Source organism: Nicotiana tomentosiformis, chromosome 10 (assembly GCF_000390325.3).
Source record: "Nicotiana tomentosiformis chromosome 10, ASM39032v3, whole genome shotgun sequence".
Lineage (NCBI taxonomy): Eukaryota > Viridiplantae > Streptophyta > Magnoliopsida > Solanales > Solanaceae > Nicotiana > Nicotiana tomentosiformis.
The window spans coordinates 6,082,750-6,104,514 of record NC_090821.1 but is presented as its reverse complement, the minus strand read 5'-3'; the positions used below and the strand labels follow the sequence as shown (position 1 = coordinate 6,104,514).

Genomic DNA, 21,765 nt, shown 5'->3' with positions numbered 1-21,765 from the left:
CGACAAATTCGTTAACCACCCGGAATCACCCGAGGCCCTCGGGACCTCAACCAAATATACCAACAAATCATATATCAACATACAAACTTAGTCGAACCTTCGAATCACTCAAAACAACATCCAAACACCAAATTACCCTCGGATTCAAGCCTAAGAACTTCTAAATTTTCAAATTCGGCAACCGATGCCGAAACCAACCAAATCACGTCCGAATGACCTCAAATTTTGCACACACGTCATAAATGACACTACGAACCTACTCCAACTTCCGAAATTCTATTCCGACCGTGATATCAAAATTTTCACTGCTGACCGAATTTGCCTAATTCCCAATTTCGCCAATTCAAGCCTAATTCTACCACGGACCTCCAAATCACATTCCGGACGCACTCCTAAGTCCAAATCACCTAACGGAGCTAACGGAACCATCAGAATTCAAATCTGAGATCGTTTACACATAGGTCAACATCCGGTTGACTTTTCCAACTTAAGGTTCTAAATAAGAGACTAAGTGTCTCATTCCACTCCGAAACCACTCCGGATCCGAACCAACCAACCTGGTATAACACAATACAGCTAAATAACACATAAAGAAGCAGAAATGGGGGAAACGGGGCTATAACTCTCGAAACGACCTGTCGGGTCGTTACAGTAGGTTATCATTGATTCAGGGGACTCAATTTATTCATTCACAGATCCATACATTGATACAGTCTCACATTTCAAAGATTATTGAGATTTACACACATATAGTAAAGATTATCCTTTTTCGAGCTTTGGACATTGATTCCTCTTGTTCATTTATAAATCATTCTCTACTCAATTTGGGTTTATATTCATTACTTTTTATAATCAATATTCGATATATTTCTACTTATTTTTTCGATTTGTACCAAGTTATACCACGTATCCTTAGAATCACGTATAAATTCAACTCTATCCGTTTTTCAGATAAACGTGTGCACATGACTTACAATACATTTTTGGTATTTATCAAACACTTAAATAATGATGTTGACAATTGTGCCGACCCGTCTTATCCTCACTGTCCTTCACCGTGTCCTTCTCCTACCTCATACAACCCCTTGAAAAGTACATAAGTAATGTTCTATAACTTTTTTTAGAAATGAGATGTGATTTTTTTTTTTAGTAACTGGAATCCCTCTTTTTCCAATTTAATGTACAAATCTTTCCGTTTTTCAAATCGATCCAATCTATTTGTTCATAGAGCTATTTACTCAATCACAGGTTATCAAAAAAGAAAGAGAATGGATTTTTTTTTTTTCTTTTAAAGAATAATAAAGAAAGAATCAAGTAATTTCATACGTTAGATTATTTTAACTTTAACAGAATAAGAAATCCCGTTTTTCAATATACAGTAATCTACAAGGTGGTGAAGTGAGATTAAATAAAAATTCCATTTCTTTAACGATACATGCAAAACTCAGCGTAAAGCAATAAAGGTGTACATAGTGCAGATATGGATCAGACTAGTGTCCAAAGAGCTGAGGATGAACTCGCAATTCAGTACATCCTGCTTACAAAGTGGATTTCAATGTACTGTCCAAAATAGGTTAAGCTTGCCACGGCTTCTCTTCTGCGGACTCCTACTATAGGCTACATACAGATATGCACAGCTACCAGTATATAGGAATTGTGCCAAAGATCACATCCTTACCAAATTAAGGCTGTCAGATACTTTCATTTCGAGTGACAGTACCAAAAAAGAAAATACATAAAATCTAACTTCTATCATGCTCGAGTATATTATCAAACTGGCATGAGTGGTCAATACTGAACTGAAGACGAAGGGCTAGCATTGAGAAGAGAGACTTCATCTTTCAGTGAAGTGGGGAACCCGTTGGAGTTGACAGTTCCATGTCAATGCACATATCCTCAGCTAGCAACGTTTCACTTACATCCTTACTTTCGTAGCCAAGCACATCTTGTCTATTGCTCAAGCCATATTCCTGCTCAGGAATGCCAAAAGGTTGATTCTGATTATATTCAGCACCAATAGATATCTCAGGGATATCATCCAGCAAGCTATTGATGTCACCACAGCTGGTCACAATGTCGGAAAAGTCACCATAGCAATCGTGCGTTTCTTGCATCAGGTAATTTGTGATTCCTGTGTTTACTTTATTTCCTTCTTCTTCCCACTTTTGGCTATCTTTCCTGATATGCCCGGGCTCAATAGCTATTGCTTTGTGCTTAGCAGTCCAATCTGGGCGACTCCACAGATACAATGGAGGGGAGTTGATGTTCCATTGCTCCATCTGCTGGTTATGCACATTAATTGATCCTGGCAGGTAAAAGGACTGGCATAACAAAACAAAAAACTAGTATCACACTCGCATTCGTAAGAGAAATGAGCGATAAAAATCTTAGGATTTCAATTTTTTGCACCTTGCCAGCCAAGATAATGTCATCTTCCCAAATTATATCGTATGGATTCTTTCTTTCATCAAGTCTGGAATGGTAGATAATTGATATATCAGGTGGTAAGCAGATAATCACTGAACTTGCAGTTTTCATAATTTAAATCTTCACCTTTTTGTTTCTTTCGGAACAGTAACAATAAGAAGCTTTGGTCTGAATGTAAGAGCCTTGCTTATAAATTCATTTGCCGAGGCAAAAGGGGGATTCAGCCCCATGATCTATTCAAGATGCAAGGTAAGATTGGTAATGCTTCAAAACAATGTTTAAGTCACACCAAGTTATGCAAAGCTGATGGTTTCCAACATACCAAATTGGATCCTTCTGGCAAGTCTCTTAAACCAACAGTCATCCAATCCCTCTTCTCAAAGTTGAAATTATTCTGGAGAGTTAAGAAATCCCAAGAAGTCGCTCATTAACTTACAAAACATAATCAGAGAAGGCACTAAGTTAATGAAATACAAAGCAAATGATCTAATAAGGGCAATGTGGACTTGAAGGATTCTAGCAAAAGTTGGATGAAGGTTTCATATTTGTAGTTTGTTTAGGAAGTACACAAGAGGAGACTAACATAGATTACAAATGCATTAACTTTTATCCCTACCCTTTCTACTATCGTTCAATCTATCGTACAATATCCAAGTCGATCGACCTGCTGTTTTGTAACTTATAGGATGATGTTCTTAATACAGTATTAGTTCAACTAACGGTTGCAAAATCAGCATAAATAAAATAAACAAAAAATAAAGCGTCCATATCTGTATCAATCTCCGGAAACCAATCAGATGCATGCTATTGTGAAGCATCAAAGCTTAGTTAAACAACAGTTTAAAAGACAAACTTAAGACTGGATTATGTATTACTCAGTGAGTTGAGATAAATTTAAGATCTAACGGCTTTAAAATCAAAAGATCATAGTGATTTCATGAAAGGAACATGTGTGGTCATACTTTCATACCTATATGAAACTACAAATTCACCGACATCTAAAATGTCGTGAATCACTCATACTAAATAACATTGTAGTGATGTGCTTTTGAGTTGGCTCGACAAACTAAATACTCCCTATAGCTCGGTGACTCGATTGAGCTTTGATCACGACTAATCATAGTCCTTTTCACGAGTCACAAACTATTTAACCAAGTCGAGTTGACTAGGTTGAACTTGGTAAGTTACCTCAGATTTTAAAGCAATGATAAGAAAACTTGCTCACTATATGGAGCATCTTATTGAGCACTGTAAGTGGCTACAAACTCAATTGACAAGGATGGCCTGTTGTCCAATAGTATAAACAACTTACTACATTGGTGATATCTCTTGTCTACGAGCCATTTTCCAAGTGTTTGGAGGATCGGTCTCTTCAACCTATCTTGTGCCTGATAACATAAACTTAAGCTAAATAATATTTGCACTTGGAAACTTCACCATGCCCTTAAAGAAAAACTCATTCCTCAACTACACATGATAAAAAAAAATATAATGCATATTTACATTCATTTTCTTCTAATTACAAGCCATTACAGTGGGTTTTATTTGCGCAATAACACACCACATGATGACTAGCTAATCTTATATTGTAAGCATTTGGTTGACGAACAAATCACAAGTACTGTTTGACTGGAGTAAAAAAGACTAGCTAGTTGTAACAGGAAGGGACCTACTCAAGAAGAGTTACTGCAAGAGGAAAATTAGAAAGAACTCAACAATTTTACTACCCCTCTTTTACCAAAAAACAGAACTCCCAGTAGTAATATGGTTCACCTGCAATTCAGATTTAATAATGATAATTCATGAAGGAAGCTGATATGATTATAAAATAATTTACCTTTGGTTGTATGAGATCAAAATTTCTGAAATGGCATTTTTTCCCCATTCTGTGTAGTTCTTCTTTCATCAAGCAGCTAAAGTCATTGGAGCCACAGCAGAAGTCCACTATCTGAACAAGAAAGCCTCAGTATTCAAAGAAATATGTAAAGCTGCATTCCTTCGAACAAGAATAAGAGAATGAAGAACTTAAGAATAAAAAAAATCAAAGCAAAAAGTGCTTGACAAGATGTTTATATGAGGTTTGCTGAATGGTAAAGGCACCCGCCGGTAAACACCAAAGGTTCTGAAACAAATTTCATTCCCCGCTGTTGGCCCTAAGAATTATTTTAATGATGAAAAAATTGGAGTAAAAGAATCTGTTTAGAGCTTGTAATCTGTCTTAGCAGGACAACAATATGCGACGAAGCCGACTAGATCAAATGACACAAAGAAGTTGAATCAAATGTTACTCTAAATGGAGACAAAACGCGATAATCCGAATAAGATCAACGCAAGACGCTTTCAAACTCGTTATTCAAGTTGTCAAAGCAAGAAAAGCAGTACAATTCAGAAGAAATTCAAGAAAGCTGATGCACTTGATGAGCAAGCGTGAAGTTCCAACAAAAGGAGAATAATTGAAGGACTCCGTCTCGTAACCAAAAAGTGTGGAGTCCCAAACAAGGAGATAAATTAGGTGTACAAGAAGCTGCAGACTAGCATGAAGACTTTAAAGTCCCTAGCAAGAGCATTTATGATCTGCCACGGTCAAGAAGTTGGATCTATCGAGAAAAGAGGAGATACTAATACAAGAAGGAGCGAAGACAATAACTTCACTGAATCTGCAAATACTCAAAAACACTCAGAGATAGACTGAGATTGTACTAGATCTTATTGGCTTATACTTTTATCATTTTCAATAACAAAGCTTAGAAGTACATATTAAATTTCACAAGAATTGGGCGACTGGAAACTGTTTTGGAAGTTCAAAATTATGTGTAAGTCAAAAAAATACAGTTTACTCCCCCCACCTGTACTTTCACCCAATTCCTTAGCCAAGCAATCCCTCCCCTTCCCCCCCCCCCCCCCCAAACCCACCAAAAACAAATAGCAAGAAAGAAAAGATAGGCAGGTTATGATGCTAATATAAGATGAGAGACTACAAGGAAACAAAGAAGATTATATGGACTTTTTACCGTGTCACCATCTTGCACATACCATCTTAGTCTATTAACCACCTGCATATGGAAAATCATGCTATAATTTAGCCTCTAATTTGCATAAAACACATAATTAAGCCTGATGCCATTAATCAGTACAAGCAACAAAGAGTAGTGGGACAGAATATAATGTTTTGTCCAGCAAGTGCAAGAGACATAATCATGAATAATATTCTCTTATAACATTCCAAATGATTATCTTGACTTTCTTAGCCAAACAAGAGAGAGCATTTGAAATCTCTTATTATTTTGGGTGACGGTAGTGTTCGGGCCAGCTTGTAATAATATTCTATTTACAAAATTCCGCCAGGTGCCCGCTACCTCCCAACATCACAGGTACCTGGTAACTCTCCCCACCAAGGCTTGGGCACATGGTAAGAATCACCTAGTCTTTTTATTAGTGTCGAAAATGTTTACTATTGTAACTTTTACATCGTATGCCAAAATTATACTCTAATTATTTTCAAGAAGCACTCCTGGTGAACCTTGTTAGAGAACTGAAAACATGCATACGAAATTCCAGGGTATTCATCTGTTTCGTAATGTAGAATGTTTCTGGAGTAATATTTAACGTCACAGTGATTAGAAAAGCTGTGAAGATGGAAGACAGGGTTTACTAGTACACTGGCTTTATCGAGTAAGTTTTAAAGTTGCATCAATTAGAAAAATTATGAAGATGGAAGACAGAGTTTAGTTTACCAGTACAATGCAGCTTTATTATCACTTCCATTGAGATACAAGATCCGATAAAAAATGTAAAAGAAGTGCATACCTCCTTCAGTTTGTCCACCTTCGTGAAGTGGCGACCGAAAGATGTATAGCGCATGCCATTAAGAAAAGGGGCAAGATAAGATCCTAGCTTCTTCTGTAACATACAAGACAGAAAATGAAATATTTGCAAATCATTCATCAAATCGTCCATAAAAAACAACCACGAAATGCCCCATCAACCATATCTCACTGTAAAAATAGGTTATTGACACTAAGATTCACATCTTCCTTTAATAATTTTCAAGATCATTATTTCTCCTTGTACACGAGATATTGAGAACATCAAGGTGAACCAAATAAGCACTTTACCCCCAAAAAAAAAAATTACTTTTCCACTCTAACACAAAAGCAATGGTGCCAATTCTCCAAATGCTGACATACAATAAGAATCTATCTTTTCACACTAATAGGAATGTGGAACTCGTAAAAAAATTAACAATATTCATGGAAATAAAAAACTTTAATTGCTGCGATGTATTTGTGATGCAACGCATGGAAGTTCAGGAGACTACCTTTAAGTACATGAATTATTTGTCTAGTCTTAAGCAAGAAATAATCCAGAGAAACCTAAAAAGTGCATAAGAAAGAATAGCTAGGGATTCTTTTCCACGAGCTAATAGAGGATATGGTTTTCAAGCACGCATCGATGCAGCAACTTCCAGAAGCTGAGGCAGATTTTGGTTTAATTTTTGGACTAGGTAGCAGCTAGACCATCAAAGGGAGTTATATTCTTTGCACAAAATAATTCATGTTCCAATGGAGTCAGTTAACCAGTAGCTATGACAAGCATCTTGTTTAATCATATGTGGGAACTTGTCAAAGTGCATCAGAATTCTATTGGTGCAACTACTAGAATCAATATTCTAATATACTCCTACAACTAGATCACCACCATCCAGTCCAAGCAATTCGAGAGAGAACTAGGGCATGTTACACTTTTTGTTGGGCTTGATTTAAAACCTAGAAGCTCTTTCCCTATCCTTTCTTTCTGTTCCAAGTATCTCTGATGCCATATCAACACTCCTCTTTCTTTCAGATTTGTTGTACATGACATGCACTCCCTATGTATGACCCACCAAGGGGAACATACTTCACCACACAGCATAAAACATTGGAGAAAGAAACTTGTCAACAAATTAAATCAGAAAATAATACATCAAGTCAGGAGAGCAAGAATATAGAAAGCCTGTGTTCATGTGTAAGAACATTTTTAGGTCCTATGGAGCAACCTTCCATCTGAAAATCTGAGTGAGAATTTCTGGTTCACAGACAGCTTTCGCATCTTCAATGCTGTGTCCTTCTTCTAGTTTCTTCAACGCTATTCCAATAGCCTGGTCCAGAACATAAAGGGGACAGATTTTCTATAAGAGGAGACTGCAGAAGAAATTAGAAGAAAAATTAAAAATTCAAGAGTACATTCTCTTCAATGCTGAACTAGTAGATATACCTTCACGGAACACTGAACTTTTCCCAAGGTAATGGCCTTGTCTGTGAAAACTTTTCGAGAGTTACTATCAATACATTTCCGGTTCTGCTCATTTATAAATTCCTCCACATTAAACGAAGAGGTAGAGTTTTTTATCAAAGTCATCATTCTGCATACCAAGTATAAAATGCAAAGTAAATAGGTTTAACAAAATGCATTTAACATCCATTTAAAGTTCTAACATGGATGGAACATATCATTTGAAACAAAGGGAAGGAGGATTCAAGTTTAAGAACATGATGAAGTCCATTTGAGCACCTCTTTTTCATTTCATTATCTTCCAATTCCCGTGTACTGCTGGCCTTCTTCATCACTGGCATAGCTGGTCGGACATTCATTGTCTTGCCACTAGAAGTACTTTGTGGGGCAAAGACAAACTTTGTACCCAGTGGCGCCTTCAATTTGCCTCTTTCTTGTGTTGGAGGCTTACATGGTTTTCCTGACAAAGATGTAAATATTTAGTAGACTTAATAGTTTGACCAATTATAGAACAAGAGCTTGTATAAGCCATTTTAGCACCTTTTCCATAAGAATCACCAACTTTAATAGCATTGTGCCTCGCTTCAAAAGGCTTTTTCATGTTCACGACACTTGTTTCAGTGAGAGCACCAAGAACCTTACTCCTTCGTGAGAGAATCCTCAAAGGTCCTGAAGATTGTGAGTTTGCATTCCCAACAACATATGGGAATAGGATATGGTCTCTTTTTGGAGTCCCAATTATAGGAATAATCTTGTGGTCCCTGGGCAAAGGTTGGCTTGGTAAATTTTTTAACAGAAATTCTCATGAATGTTCATGATTCCTGAAGTTCCAGATGATACTTACATACAGTATATCAAGATACGACTGGGCAAAAGATCATTCCAAGCCCTTCTCTGGATGTTCTTGTCATAATCGGAGGGCTCAAAAGCAATACATCTTAGAAGAGCCAACAAGAGAACACAGAACATGAGATGCCAGTACCTCTTTCGCCATTAGTATATTTAATCAAAGCATTCAAAATCAAAACAGTAGGATTAAGGAAACCTTGGTAAGCATCTGCGATGATATGCCCTTGGACAGCGTCTACAAATTGCAAATTGCATCTCAATTGTCTTTTTATCCTCTCCTTTCTTGCAGACAAAACATTTATGAGCAGGGCAAGTAAATGATTCTCCAGCTACAATTTGCTTCTGCAGCTCTAAGGCTCGACATTCATCACCAGGGAAAAGTAACACTGAGATGCATTTAGGATGAAAGAAGTGTCCACAAGTTGCAGAAACGCAAGGGAAGACCTTCGGGACATTGTGCAAATAAAATATAGGTGAGAAAATTAGATATAAAAATAGTATAAACAGTGATATGAAGAGATGGCAGATACGTAGAAGAAAATATTTATCAGTATCTCCAGTATTATGCAATTTCCAGTTCGTCCATATTCTGGGAATCAGAAATGCCTCCGGTTAACGCTGCAGAAACTCCAGCCCCCTTCTGAGGCTCTTCATTTGAGCAAAATGCAAAACAGACGGGTAAAACCGTAAAAGATTATGTTCTTGTTTCCTTGAGTATGTTCCGTGACAGGAAGCTGACAAATGGAATATAAACTTATGCAAGTTATTAGCTATGTTGGTAAGGAAATCTTCCTAGTTGCAGGAAATTGGAGCTCAGCCACAAATTCAAGGACCAAGAGGATTAAACATTTCCTATTATATGATAAAAATTACTTGCAATTTTTCAGAAGGTAGTAAGTAGAAGACGAACGTATATTTGAGAATCTGATATGTCAACGGTCAACTCGCTTTAATTCTAGCAAATCCCCCCCCCCCAAAAAAAAATCTCTCTTCGTTTTCTGCGTTTTTTTTTGTAAAATAGTGGTTTCCTGCATTTCTTTTACTGCAGTCAGATCTGGTTCTATATCCTCATAACAGAAGCAATTTTACCTCAAACCTGATCAATTCATTCCTTCAATCATCCCTCAAACCTATTTAGCATCCACTCCTCCTAGCTTAATAAGCATCCCACAGACCCCATGTCAGTGCTGCAACACCCCTCCACCTTACCCAATAGTCCAATATCAGCCTCGTGACGCAATTGAAGGATTGTAACACATAAAAATTTGATAATCACTGTTTTAGCTAAGAAAATGCCCTGTGAAACCGTTGTAATTTAGATACGGAGTCAGCTCAATTTCAACAAGAATTAAGTCATGTATGGATTGAGAAAACAGTTGCTCCACAGATGCTGTAAGAGAAGATTTGTGTCTTTCTTTTTTTCTTTTTTCTCTTAAACTAAAGGCACTGGGAAAGGACACATATTTGAAACATCAAGTTTGAATATTTTTTCTATTAATGTTACCATTAGGCCTTCTTAATGTATTTCAAACCTGTTGCTAAGTATCACGCTGTTCCGTTGGGAACGTAGCCACTTTCACACATCTCAACTATTATTTGAGACATATTTTAACCAAACACCAGCATAGTCTAGACGACTAAGACATTTCTTAGTGTAGCCAAATCAGTTTATCTACTTTCAAGCAAAGGAAGTAACGTCTTAACAATCAAAAAGGGGATAATGATGGTAAAATTTCAGCTTGAATCTATATTCTGCAGCCCTTTATACAGAAGATGGGTATCAAATGGTATCAACTAAAAAAGATTCCTGATCATTTTCTCTATTTCAAACAGAAGCTAGACCTAAATAAAATACAGGTCCAAGCTACTTGCCTTTTGTCTAGATCTGGTGTAGCTTTAATGCTTTAAGATTTTTCAAACTTGTGCACATGTAAAAGCTCCCAAAATGATTTGATAGCCTTTACATGTGAAAGACATGTTTGCTATAACTAAATATTCATCTTCTCACAATCTATGTTGCACAGACTTGCTTAAAAAAAAATGTTGCACAGACTCTCCAAAAAAGGTCAAAAATAACATAATATTTTCGTAATCTATGTTGTACACTCTCAAGGAAACAATAACATAATATTGTCATAATCACCTGGAGGATCCGACACACACCCAGTATCATCTTGAGAGAGTCCGAGCAACATAGCTCGTAATTGGTCGGAGATAGGTTTTGAGTGATATAAAACAAGATTGAGTTATGATATAAGGCTTCCATACCACAAAAGATTAACCAAATGAAATAAAATAAAATAAAATAAAAGAAATAAAAGTTAAATCCAATATATAATCATTAGTGGAATCTGCTAATCCGTTAAAATCAGTTATCTCAACAATAAGTACAGACATTTCAACATAGATATTGGTGAAATATTATCTTCAAGTCAGAGAAGAAAATTAGAACTTTTGGCATTTCATGGATTCTACCCTTAAGATTTTCCTATTTGTATATAATGGACAAGAAATTCAAACCTCTGCACCAGATGATTTGTCAGATGACCCCAACAAGCCACAAGCAAAACATTGATGTTGTTGATATTGACAATTTTTGCACAAGAAGGTCTGGATTGCCTGTGAAATAGCCGCATGCTAAAACTTCTTTTGATTGTTAAAGGGAAGCCACATGCTAAAACTTTACAAACAACCATATGCTGAAAACTTTAAGCAATTCCTAGCAAAGTTTGATAAGCCCTTACATGATGCCAAATATAGAGAGAAGTAAAAAAAAATTGAGAAACCAGGATAAGGATCAAAATATTCAGACTCCTACTTGTAGATTTCTGTAACCAAGAGATTCACAAGAAGATTCAACTCCAGATTCCACGGACGGATGGAAAGATCGTATGCAGCGGCCTTCACAACTGACAGACATGCAGACAGACAAGATTAAAGCTGTACAACACTCTGCAAAATGTTGAAGGACAAAAACAATAATTTTTCACGAACAATCTTAGGATTAAAATCACACAAGTGAATGAAAGTAAATGCAGGGCAAAATGCTATACAGAAACGATTTTAGCCAATCAAAAGGCAGCGACAAAATAGATGCAATCACATTCCTTCTAAAAGAGTTGACTGCTGATCTCTTTTATTAGCCTCTTTTTCTCTAGTATCTTTAAGATTTAGAGAGGAGCCAGATAACTTAGTCCAATAAAAAATCTAGTTACTTTTGTTATGATACTCAGTTCTTTAGATCAAACCAGCTAAATTCTAAAAGAATGGACTGACGGGACAAATATCAAGTTCTACTTATATTTCTTGGACGGAAGGAGAAGGGTAAGATTGCGGAGGCTAGGGATAAAAGACTTGAAGTTTTGTGATTTGGAGTTATGCTCCGTGGTATATAAATGTGACTCAAATTATTTTCTTAAAATCTTTTGAAGGAGGGTGGACGGTGGACCTGTGAATATTGGGGAAAGGGAAGACTTCTAGAGGGACGAACCCTGCCCCTAAGTGGTGCAGAATGAAACTGTAATCACTACTGTACAATTTCATACCCTCACTTGAATAAGCATCACTTTTAGGAGAAGCCAAGTAGTGATGCTAGCCAGTGTACTAGATCTCTATAATCTGCTAGTTGCTCTTTAGATTGATCAAAGGACCAATTTCTTTAAATTGGATGTAGCATCCTCAAGCACTGGAAGTGCTCTTTGGGACAATTTTCCGTGGCACTATGATACCTTGTTTTGACTTAACAAACAGCCTGTAATACAATTTACAGAAAAGACGAAAAAGACGATTACATGATAGCTCTGTTTCCCATTTTATAGGCTTCCTTCCCTATAAAATGTCTTCCCCCACAATTTCCAACATATTGTACCAACAATTTACAAACATTTTTCAGATAAACTAGTATCAAGGAGGAAGTGGAAATTCTGCAGGACCTAAATTTAGTAGAAATCTGTAAGATTGAAATTTTGTGAAGCTCCAAACTTTGACATTTGTATAAGCAACAAATATCACGAGTCATGATACATGGAATAGGAAGGATAGAGAAATAAGTCATTCACAACCAAATCATTCTACTTTAAGCTGCTAAGGAGGGAGAACATGGTTTACCGTCACTTCTCGGTCTGGATTCCTAAAGTACCACCTTTTTGCATGGTTAGAAACGTGAGAACCATCTTAACAACAGAGAAATTAGACGAAAAGTAAAAAGGAAGAAGGTTTAACGTTAATTGGCAATACACATGCAGGGGGGAAAAACTCAAGGGAGGATACCGGTTACTAAGTGCTAGCGCATTGATTATGAGATGTTGCTTGGAACCAGTACGGAATTGAATGGATAATGGAGGGTACAGTAACGCTCCATAGCTGGGAAATCAGAACGACAAGAAGGAAGAAATAAAGCATGGGACGTGCCCCTTTGCGCCCCTTGTAATCAATCTGCAAAGAAAGAAATCGATGGGTGTTGAAGTGATTGAATTACATTTGCAAAGTTCCATTTTTGTCTTCTAAACTTTTGGAGCACCCATGAGATTCCAATTAGTATAGTTGTTGGATGCTCCTGGTAGAGAAACATACTTCTGTTTGAGATTTTTCACTTTTCGTACGCACCTTGTACAAGGGATTTCCTCCGTATTACATCACTAAAACCATTACTTTTTCAAGAAAAAAAAATGATTGCATGACGTACTTAAGTTGTTCTGAAAGTCATCAGTAACAAAGTTTCTGAGTTATGTATAATTTTAGCACTCCTAATTACTTTTACCAAAATTTTCTGTTATTTGCCCATGTTTAATGGTAACACACATTGGCAAGATTTAGATAGCTTATATTAGAAATACTGAGTTACCACAAAAGTTCTCCCCCATCATCACAAAGAGCACAAACATGATCAAATTGTTCATCTTCATCCTCATCTGAATCATCATTGGTACCACTATCAGCATCGTTATCGGTCTCAATAACAAAGTGGGGTCTCTTTTTTGCTCGATTGCACTGCTAGACAAACCACAATTAAGAACTGAAAATTCTTAATGAAGAATAAAACGAGATAACATATAAATTGCATCTAACCTCGTTATCGTCTATCCTCTTTTGTGATGTCTCCAAAAGAAATGCATTCAAATTCTGTTTCAAAATGTAAATCTCAATACAGGATAATGCCAGAAATGTTAACGTATATACAGTTAAAAAGCAGAAGCGAGTGATAGCACAAAAAGGTAAGACTCCATATTAGCAACTAAAAGAACTAGTTCTCCACAAAGGACAAGATGCAGTAGCCCACATAAGTTGCAAAAGCAAATAAATGACAGACCACTAGCGACACATTGAATAAGGATCAGACTAGTCATGCTACACTGAAATATATCTTCAACCTTAAACATAAAGGTCTCCTGATATGGCACTGATATTAGCTAATCTGACCTTTAAACTTCTAAGCTGAGTTTAATGATGGTCTCTCTTAATGACATGTGAACAACTTAGGAACTAAAGTTAGAAAAACAGTAAGGACCTCAAGCATTTTAACACATGCTCAACTAAGCATATAATGTTGGTCTTACAAAAAAGAGACATACTTAACTCCATTCAACAACCTTTGCAGTATGCACCAAGAGAATTAGGTAACCACACAGAAAGTGAACACAGCAATGCATAATAATACTAATAATTAAAGAATCACAACCTTGGAACTAGATATGTCTTTATCCCTTCTTGCAGCTTCTTTGATTGTTGGCATATGCTCTAGCAGATCATCTTTACAAGGTAGTACCTCGTATGCACTAAAAGAACTGATTTAGTGAATCCCATTATAACTAAAACTGACAATAAAATATTTAGGGTGCGTTTGGCATGGACTTTCCCATGTTTGGTTGGTCAAAATGTTTTAGAAACATTTTGTCTAGAAAAAACAAGTTCCTTAAAAATCAAGAAAATGACTTCCCTGGTGGGAATAGGGAAAACAAGTTCCATTAGTGAAACTGATTATCTCCTCCGCACCCCAAATCCCGACCCCCCTAACCCACTAACCCGCTCCACCCTCTCATTCCCACCCTCGACCTCCACCCTGCCTGACCACCCACCCCCATGTATTTGCCTAGATTCTATACAAATGCTTTAGGATAATTTTTTGTGCTTACTTGCAAATAACCAAAAAAGGTAAAAAAAAAATCACTTATTTTTTAGGAAAATGTTTTTCCTTCATACCAAACACACCCTTAAAAGACTTAGGTGTAACATTTCAGTACCTAAAACTTTTCCCAATGTAATTCCACACAATCTCTCCAAATGTGTCTGGATTCTTCTTCACAAAGTGGAGGAAATGAACAGTGATGAGTATTGTTCTGATAGTGTCTGCGTAACTTTTTCGAGGTTTAAGGAGTTTAATCCAAATTTTATCTTTAGAAAGCACTTGAATTTCAGGCAGGGCATAAGTAAGTTCAAATCTCCATGCTAAAACCTTCTTATAAATGTGCTGAAGACCATCATCCGCAGTTCCACGCAAAAATATCTCCGCATTATTACTCACTGCCCCTCCAATTACGTCATCATCATCCTCCTCCCCCCACTGTAGAGGCAAAATGGAAAATGAAACAGGCTCTCCATTGCAGCCAACGAAATGGTAATTTGTTATGCAGTTTGGAACAATTTCGCCCTCTTCGTCAGATGATGCCATCAACAATAATTTTTGTAACAATATCGCCCTATTTGCCATAGTTAACAAAAGGTTGCATCAATATAAAGCGGAAAAAGAAGATTCTAGTAAAATTTCAATATATCGCCAGAATTTAAAACTGAGTGACAGAACTATGAACAGTAGGTGAACACAAGTAAGAGATCATTTGTAGTAAAAGAAAAAGTAGCAAAAGATAAGTCAAATTCCAAACCTACACTATGCAAGCTCTACTTTCTCAAAAAACCAAAAGCCATCGAGTGAGAAGTCAAAAACGCAAAAGCTTTTAAGCGCCAAAATCCTAACCATTATACTTGTTTTCCTTTTTCAAAAGTTTGTCCCAAAAATCCATTCACATGTATCAACCACTGTAAACCAAAACCTAGTCTATAACAAAAACCCACTTCACAAACAAAAAAATGAACTATATACTGTATAATAAAAAAGGTAAGAAAATACACTGATCACTTGAAGATAAGAGAAAAACAAAAAGAAAAGAGAGAGACTGTGATATAACAACTGTACTTCTACGATATAAGTAACATTTTAAGAAGAAGAAGAAGGAAAAGCACAATACCTCCCTAAAGTGGGTAACCTTTTCTGTTCAATTTCTGAAGAGAAATGAGACACAAATTACAAGGAAATAGAGAGAGGAAACACAAAGGAAATATGCTTCTGCTCTGCTAAAAAAGGTTTTTTTGTTTGTTTGATCAATGGTGAGAGTTTAGCGTGAGTTGAAAACCGTACTATGTACGTGACTAGTGTGTATAGCTGGAGACTTTCACAGAAATGGCAGTTGCTTTTTTGCAGAAATGGAAGTTTTTTAGTAAACATTGTCCTCTAAGTTTAGGAGTAGATTTAATGTTGTCCTCTATATATAATTGTGAGCATTTTCCATCCTCTAGTTTACAAATCTTGAGCAGATTTAGTCTAACTAACGGAACGATCCTGCAAACTTAACAGTATACATGATGTAAAAAAAAAAAAGACCCAACTCTTCTTCCCCGCCGTTTTCTTTTTATCCTTCCTTTTCATTTTTCGTATCTTCTGAACAATTATATATACAGGTTTTTCAATATTGACATTAATCGTCGTTTCAATATTTTTAAATATTGAACTTTAATAATTGAATTCAAGTGAAATATTGAAATACTAGTTTAAAGGTGCATTTCAAGTACATATCAATTCCCATTAGATTACAAATCTTCAACTATGGCAAACTTTTTCATTAAAAATGAAGTGCTACACAAACCTTTTCTTAACTTGAACTCAAATATTGTCCAAATGCCTACTTAGTTTTTGTTACTATTTCAAGATGTTGAAGACTTTCTAATATTTTTTTAATAATCATGGTATATGTCCACGCATTTCAACTTGTGTCCGCATGAATTTGAACGAGATACCTTATAATTATCAATTCCATAGAATTAAACGCAACTACTTAAGCTATAAGCAAATGATAAATTATCATGCTATGTTATATATCTGTTGTTCGAAAAACTCATCAACCTTTTAGCTCTTCAAGTAGTAAAAGAATCCAAACATTCGATTCATATATGAAAATAGTGAATGTTAGAAAACAATGCTCAGATAGGTGATTAATTAGTGAGTATTTTAAGTTTATGAACTGGTCTAATTTCATCCCTTTGTAATTAAATGGTCTTCCAAGTTTTCATTTTGGTGCACTTTTGGTCCGCAACTGACGGAAAAAAGTTATGGAACATTTGGTTTAATTCACAAGAGAATTAAAAAGAAACATATTTACTTTTGTTTCTTTCTATCTGAAGTGTAACTAAATCACCAAACTCCATTGAATGACCATACAAAATTCGCACCAGCACTACATTACAATGGTTAATAAGAAAAGAATTGCATGCCTGAACAAAATGAGGGGGGAAAATCACATGTCTATACAGATGAATGTCAAAAATACAATATCATTGCTCTTTCATTTTTTCCTGAATGGACAAAGTACACTTCATATGTTCATATACAACTCTTGAACTTTTGAATGCAAAAAGCAGCTAACCCCAAAAAACATATTTCCAATACAAACTTATCTATACATATGTAATACCCCACCCCCACCCCCCCCAAAAAAAAGAAAAAAGGAAAACGACTGTTTTACAGGGGTCAAGAAGTTGTCCTATGAGTGAAAGCCATACAATCAATATGGCTGAGGATTTAGTATCAATGGTTTGATATCTGCGTTTCTGATATCTCTTGAACGAATGCCTATTTGTACGATATCAGCTAGTTAAACATCAAGTCCCGTTTGTTCCAATTCCGACTTAGAAGCCATGAGACTATCAGATTCCTTGGAAGAAGATGATTCAACTAATTCAGGGACTTGATCGAGCAAGCGATTGATTGCATCAGGAAACTCACCCTTGGCCCGGTTGGTCTTACCCCCCACCACCACCGATGTCCCATCTTGCAAGGCCCATAGCTTTTGAAAATTCACATAGAAACATGTAAAACTAATGAGATTTTTGTAAAATTTACTGTCTCAAAGTTGTTCATGGTTTGGCAGGACATTTACCTGTGTATGAGATAAATAACTGATGCAAGTTGTAAGCATTAGAGCACCAAAACCAGCATAGACAACAGGTACTCCTGGATCAGTCTGTAAAAACACGGTTCATATGAAACGGCAATCGCAAACAGAACATGAAAACAATTGGATTTCAGTGTTGCTATGATTCATCTCACTTACCTTTAGGTCAAGGCCACTACTGCCAATTGCATCTACAATAACAATTTTTGTTCCATCAATCTCAATTGGAAGCTTGGAATTAGGCCGTCTGACTCCAGCGAATTTTCCTTGTTTATCATAAAGAATAACTGACTGCAAATCACGTGCTAGCATTGATCTGGATTATGAGCCGCCAAAACGACAAAAGAAAAATCAGAATACTTGACATAACAAGAACTCTTAGGACATAAGCTAGTCAGCAAGTTGAAGATTTCTATCGTCTCTTGAACTTTGTGTGCCTATTAAGAAAAACAAGCAGCTCAGACATCCATTTATCTACACCGTGTGTTAGAGTTAAAGAACATACATTCCCTTAACATTGGGCGAATCACCATCTTCGACTGGTAGGAAAGTACCAAAGAGCTTCTTGTCACCCCCATTCATTTGCAGTGGTGCCATAGCCAAATTAAAAGGACCTTCGCCATCCTTCAGAACTTGAAGCGCTGATATACTCCAATCTGTTTGGTATATAGTGATTCCCCCGTACCTTAATGGATCATTGACACTTATAGTCTTCCTCATTACTTCCTTTCCATTAAGGTCATATAGTGAAAGATCAGTATGGAACTGTGATACCTACAACACATATTAAAGACAAGGGGGAAACAAAATTGTCTCATAAGCTGATTTTGCATGCCTCCTTAGTACTAAAAAGAAAGCAAAAATCTGATTTTGCATACCTCCCCACTGTCATAGTAGTCCATGGAGAATCGATTGACATGAATCTCTGTACTGAAAGCATCAGAAGGAGTGGATAGAAACCCAGATGGTGAAAGTACATCACCCGCGACAAAATTTAAACCTTGTGGAACAGTCACAGCCCCTCTAAAGCTCCCGGTTGCACTAAGTGTTCCTCCAGACATTACAAGCAGCAGTGATAAATGGACGCCAATTGGAGCGAATCTACCTGCCAACCCTTTAAATGCATACAGAGCTGGCCCTTTCGAGAATACCTGGAGATACCGAGGTTGCTACAGGTCAATCCAAAAAGTCATATTTTTGAAGAAAATAAGAAACTAAAAGATGTTTGACAACAAGCCATGCAACTAGCAGAGACGAAGCCAGGATTTCAACTTTCGATTTCAGAACAGCGACTTCAAATGCTAATAACTAGGTTCTAAATTTAACATTTATACATATTTAAGGAATTTTTTAACAAAAATACATTGTTCGAGCAAAAACTATTGGGTTCAACGAAACGCGTATCCGGGCTTCTAGCTCCACCCGTGCATGCAAGGACACATAACTGAAGTGAGCATCTATGATTCAGCATAATACCAATGTTCAATCTTGGAACAAAACAAAATCCCATCTTGTCGAACAAACAATCACTGTCTAAAATACTAGGACTAATAGGAAAAAGAAGATGCACTCTGTCTAAACCTCTATAGAGAAATATCTCATATCTCTTAAGAAAGTCGAAGTGCTTAACAACCTTAGACACAACACTTTTTAGTTCTCTATCATATACCCGAGCATCCCTCTGATTGACAGAAGCTAGAGTTGCTGATTCCTATGACAAACCCTTATAATCTTGACATTTCTACTACTAAACCAAGGAAAGAGAATAAAATGAGCAAAAACTAGGAGAAATGTTATGTTTATACCTCGTATCCATCTCCCATCAGTATAACACCCAAGTCTTTAACTGATGCCCTAGGCAGAGTGTCTGCATATTCTTGCTTACGGATTGTCTCTGCCGAGTTTAAGAAAGACCATCTGCAGATTTAATCAATTAATTTTAGCCCCGGTTTTGGTTAAAGACCCCAAGAAGAAGAAGAAGAAAAATCTTATTTAGGTGAACTGAAAAGCAGACCTTCTTGCTACCTTCACAAGGGGAATCTGTGTTGTGTATGTGCAGGCCATCAACGATGCTCCTAGAAGAGTCAATGTTCCTAGGAATACCGGTGATGAGAACATATGATCAAAGCCAAGGGTAAGAACCCATCTCCAAGAGAAAAAACCCAGGGAAGGATGATCGTCCGGAAACTTTTGAAAGTAGTAATCAGGTGCCTCGCCTTGGTCAATGAAAGTTCCTTCAGAGAAACAAATAAAAACGAAACAAAATCCACAGTTAGTCAGAATACTTGAATTTGAGAGAAACAAATAATAGGAAAAAGTGATCAGGATGTGTGACTTAAGATGGAACAAAAAGTTAATAGTAAAATTTAACATTTGAATAAGAACACTTATTGGACAAGAATTTCACGTACTATATCATCCACAGCTACTCAACCTATCACTCATAACATAACAAAGACTAAACTTTCTGGTTTCATGCTATATTTAAGACGAAAAAACTTTATAATGCTAAGATTTCGAGGAAAAAGCTCATAGTCATGCCAAGATGGAATGCGTAGGAATCTCTCTTCCTTATATAATATTAAGTGAAATGGGCTTGGAATATCACAAGAGCAAGATATCTTTTGTGGATTTTGTAGCGAAGATGAGATAGAATGAGAACTCCAAATTGAAATCCGATAATTCAGAATATGAATGTGCCTATACTGCATGTTCTGCAGCATAGGTACGCAACTAGAACAGCTGCTGCTCAAATAATTAAGGATAAAGCTTATACATGGGGACACATGTATTATTATATAAATCATCCAGGATAATAAATGCAATAGGGTAAAGTTTCTACAGATCAGCGTTATCACGTCATTATCATTTGTGCCTCTATCAAAATATGCATATAGCACACATGGGCGTATCCAATGAACACGCTTTGGGTTCATCTGAACTCATAACTATTGGCTTAGACCATGTATATGTCTTAAGAGATTCACTATATATATACAAATAATATATTTTGAACCCACTAAATTAGATGCAGGTATAGAATTACGCATTTGAACCCATAAAATTCAAATTTTGGGTCCGCCTCTGAATTAGCACACATGCATGAAATACACTACATTTATCAATCAATCAATTATGCTCAATTCCGAACTAGTTGGGGTCGGCTATATGAATCCTCTATGTCTATTCCGCTTTGTCCGGCACATTTCACTAAATTTTACTAGTAAATAAGCTGTCTTTTAAGGCAAATTAGGAAACTGACAAGTAAGTCTTTACCAGTATCATAATTTATCTAGGCATTAACTGCACCTCAATAAACTATCAGAAAATTTTTCACATCTAAATTTGCAGATATGTAACTATACATTGAAATAAAGAAGAGTTTCAGTTTAATCTCAGCTGAAATTTTACCTAAGGCCATTAAGCCAGCAACAGCAAACATCTCAGCAATAGCCAAAGGCAAATTGGACAAAATTCCCAAAAATTTTCTAGGCAATTTCTTCAACAGTCCTGAACCAGAAACGCTATTTTTCTGCTCCACTTTCTTTTCACCATTTCCTATAGACCCTTCTTCTGCTTCAATAATTGGTGGTGCACTATCAGAATCAGGCACTGTAATCTGACCAGAAAAGCTTTTTTCATTGTTGGTTTTAGTTCCTTTAACTGTTTTGACTTTGAGCTTACATGTAAGAGTAAAGGAAAATGTGCGGCCACCTTTGTTGTTGTACACACCAAGAATTCGAGAATTGCGGATAAGGGGATAAGGTTTGAGATTTAAGGGATGAATTTGGTTTTGTATGTGTGACATTGTTGATGGTGTAGTTGAAATCTTTAGAGTTTCCATTGAAATTGTGTTGGGAATCTTGAGGAAAAAAAAAAGGGAAGATATTATAGGTTTTGTTCAGTCCATAATCCATATGTATGGAAGTGTAACGACCGGGTTCGTTAGTTTATCCACAAAGGTGTGCTTCAACTGTAATTATATTAGATATTTTTC

The 21,765-nt window shown here is 36.4% G+C and overlaps 2 protein-coding genes across 6 annotated transcripts; both read right to left on the bottom strand.

Moving 5' to 3' along the window:
* Positions 1-1,399: 1,399 nt before the first annotated feature.
* LOC104121460 (protein ENHANCED DOWNY MILDEW 2-like) lies at positions 1,400-15,988 on the bottom strand. 5 transcript variants are annotated; one of them, XM_070187208.1, is made up of 21 exons: positions 15,789-15,986; positions 14,787-15,242; positions 14,225-14,321; positions 13,615-13,668; positions 13,391-13,536; positions 11,366-11,456; positions 11,068-11,166; positions 8,744-8,991; positions 8,543-8,635; positions 8,239-8,459; positions 7,978-8,158; positions 7,681-7,828; positions 7,463-7,564; positions 6,235-6,327; positions 5,439-5,480; positions 4,265-4,375; positions 2,750-2,821; positions 2,554-2,660; positions 2,410-2,473; positions 1,834-2,321; positions 1,400-1,794 (listed from the first exon to the last, which is right to left on the bottom strand). In XM_070187208.1, the coding sequence occupies exons 2-20, from the start codon at positions 15,212-15,214 to the stop codon at positions 1,842-1,844; spliced, it is 2,877 nt and encodes a 958-aa protein (XP_070043309.1). In that variant the 5' UTR covers positions 15,215-15,242; positions 15,789-15,986; the 3' UTR covers positions 1,400-1,794; positions 1,834-1,841. The 5 variants fall into 5 exon arrangements, with proteins under 5 accessions (XP_070043309.1, XP_009631765.1, XP_070043310.1 ...); XM_009633470.3 differs by having other exon boundaries at positions 1,400-2,321; positions 15,789-15,985; XM_018766659.3 differs by lacking the exon at positions 1,400-1,794 and having other exon boundaries at positions 1,947-2,305; positions 15,789-15,988.
* Positions 15,989-17,124: 1,136 nt separating this feature from the next.
* Positions 17,125-21,704, bottom strand: LOC104121461 (cytochrome c biogenesis protein CCS1, chloroplastic). The gene is made up of 8 exons (XM_009633472.4): positions 21,180-21,704; positions 19,783-20,002; positions 19,574-19,685; positions 18,647-18,919; positions 18,274-18,542; positions 17,928-18,084; positions 17,754-17,837; positions 17,125-17,660 (listed from the first exon to the last, which is right to left on the bottom strand). Exons 1-8 carry the CDS (start codon positions 21,610-21,612, stop codon positions 17,469-17,471), a joined length of 1,740 nt encoding a protein of 579 aa, XP_009631767.1. The 5' UTR covers positions 21,613-21,704; the 3' UTR covers positions 17,125-17,468.
* Between the last annotated feature and the right edge of the window lie 61 nt (positions 21,705-21,765).

What these genes read in the sequence shown, in the direction of transcription:
- LOC104121460 (XM_070187208.1), bottom strand. Translation starts at nt 15,214, where the DNA reads ATGGCATCATCTGACGAAGAGGGCGAAATTGTTCCAAACTGCATAACA. An exon ending in AAGACATATCTAGTTCCAAG is followed by an intron (nt 13,669 to 14,224) that starts GTTGTGATTCTT and finishes ATTTTGAAACAG; the next exon opens with AATTTGAATGCATTTCTTTT. An exon ending in GATAATGAAATGAAAAAGAG is followed by an intron (nt 7,829 to 7,977) that starts GTGCTCAAATGG and finishes CTTGGTATGCAG; the next exon opens with AATGATGACTTTGATAAAAA.
- LOC104121461 (XM_009633472.4), bottom strand. Translation starts at nt 21,612, where the DNA reads ATGGAAACTCTAAAGATTTCAACTACACCATCAACAATGTCACACATA. An exon ending in TGATGGGAGATGGATACGAG is followed by an intron (nt 18,920 to 19,573) that starts GTATAAACATAA and finishes CGGTATCTCCAG; the next exon opens with GTATTCTCGAAAGGGCCAGC. An exon ending in ACTACTATGACAGTGGGGAG is followed by an intron (nt 18,543 to 18,646) that starts GTATGCAAAATC and finishes TATGTGTTGTAG; the next exon opens with GTATCACAGTTCCATACTGA.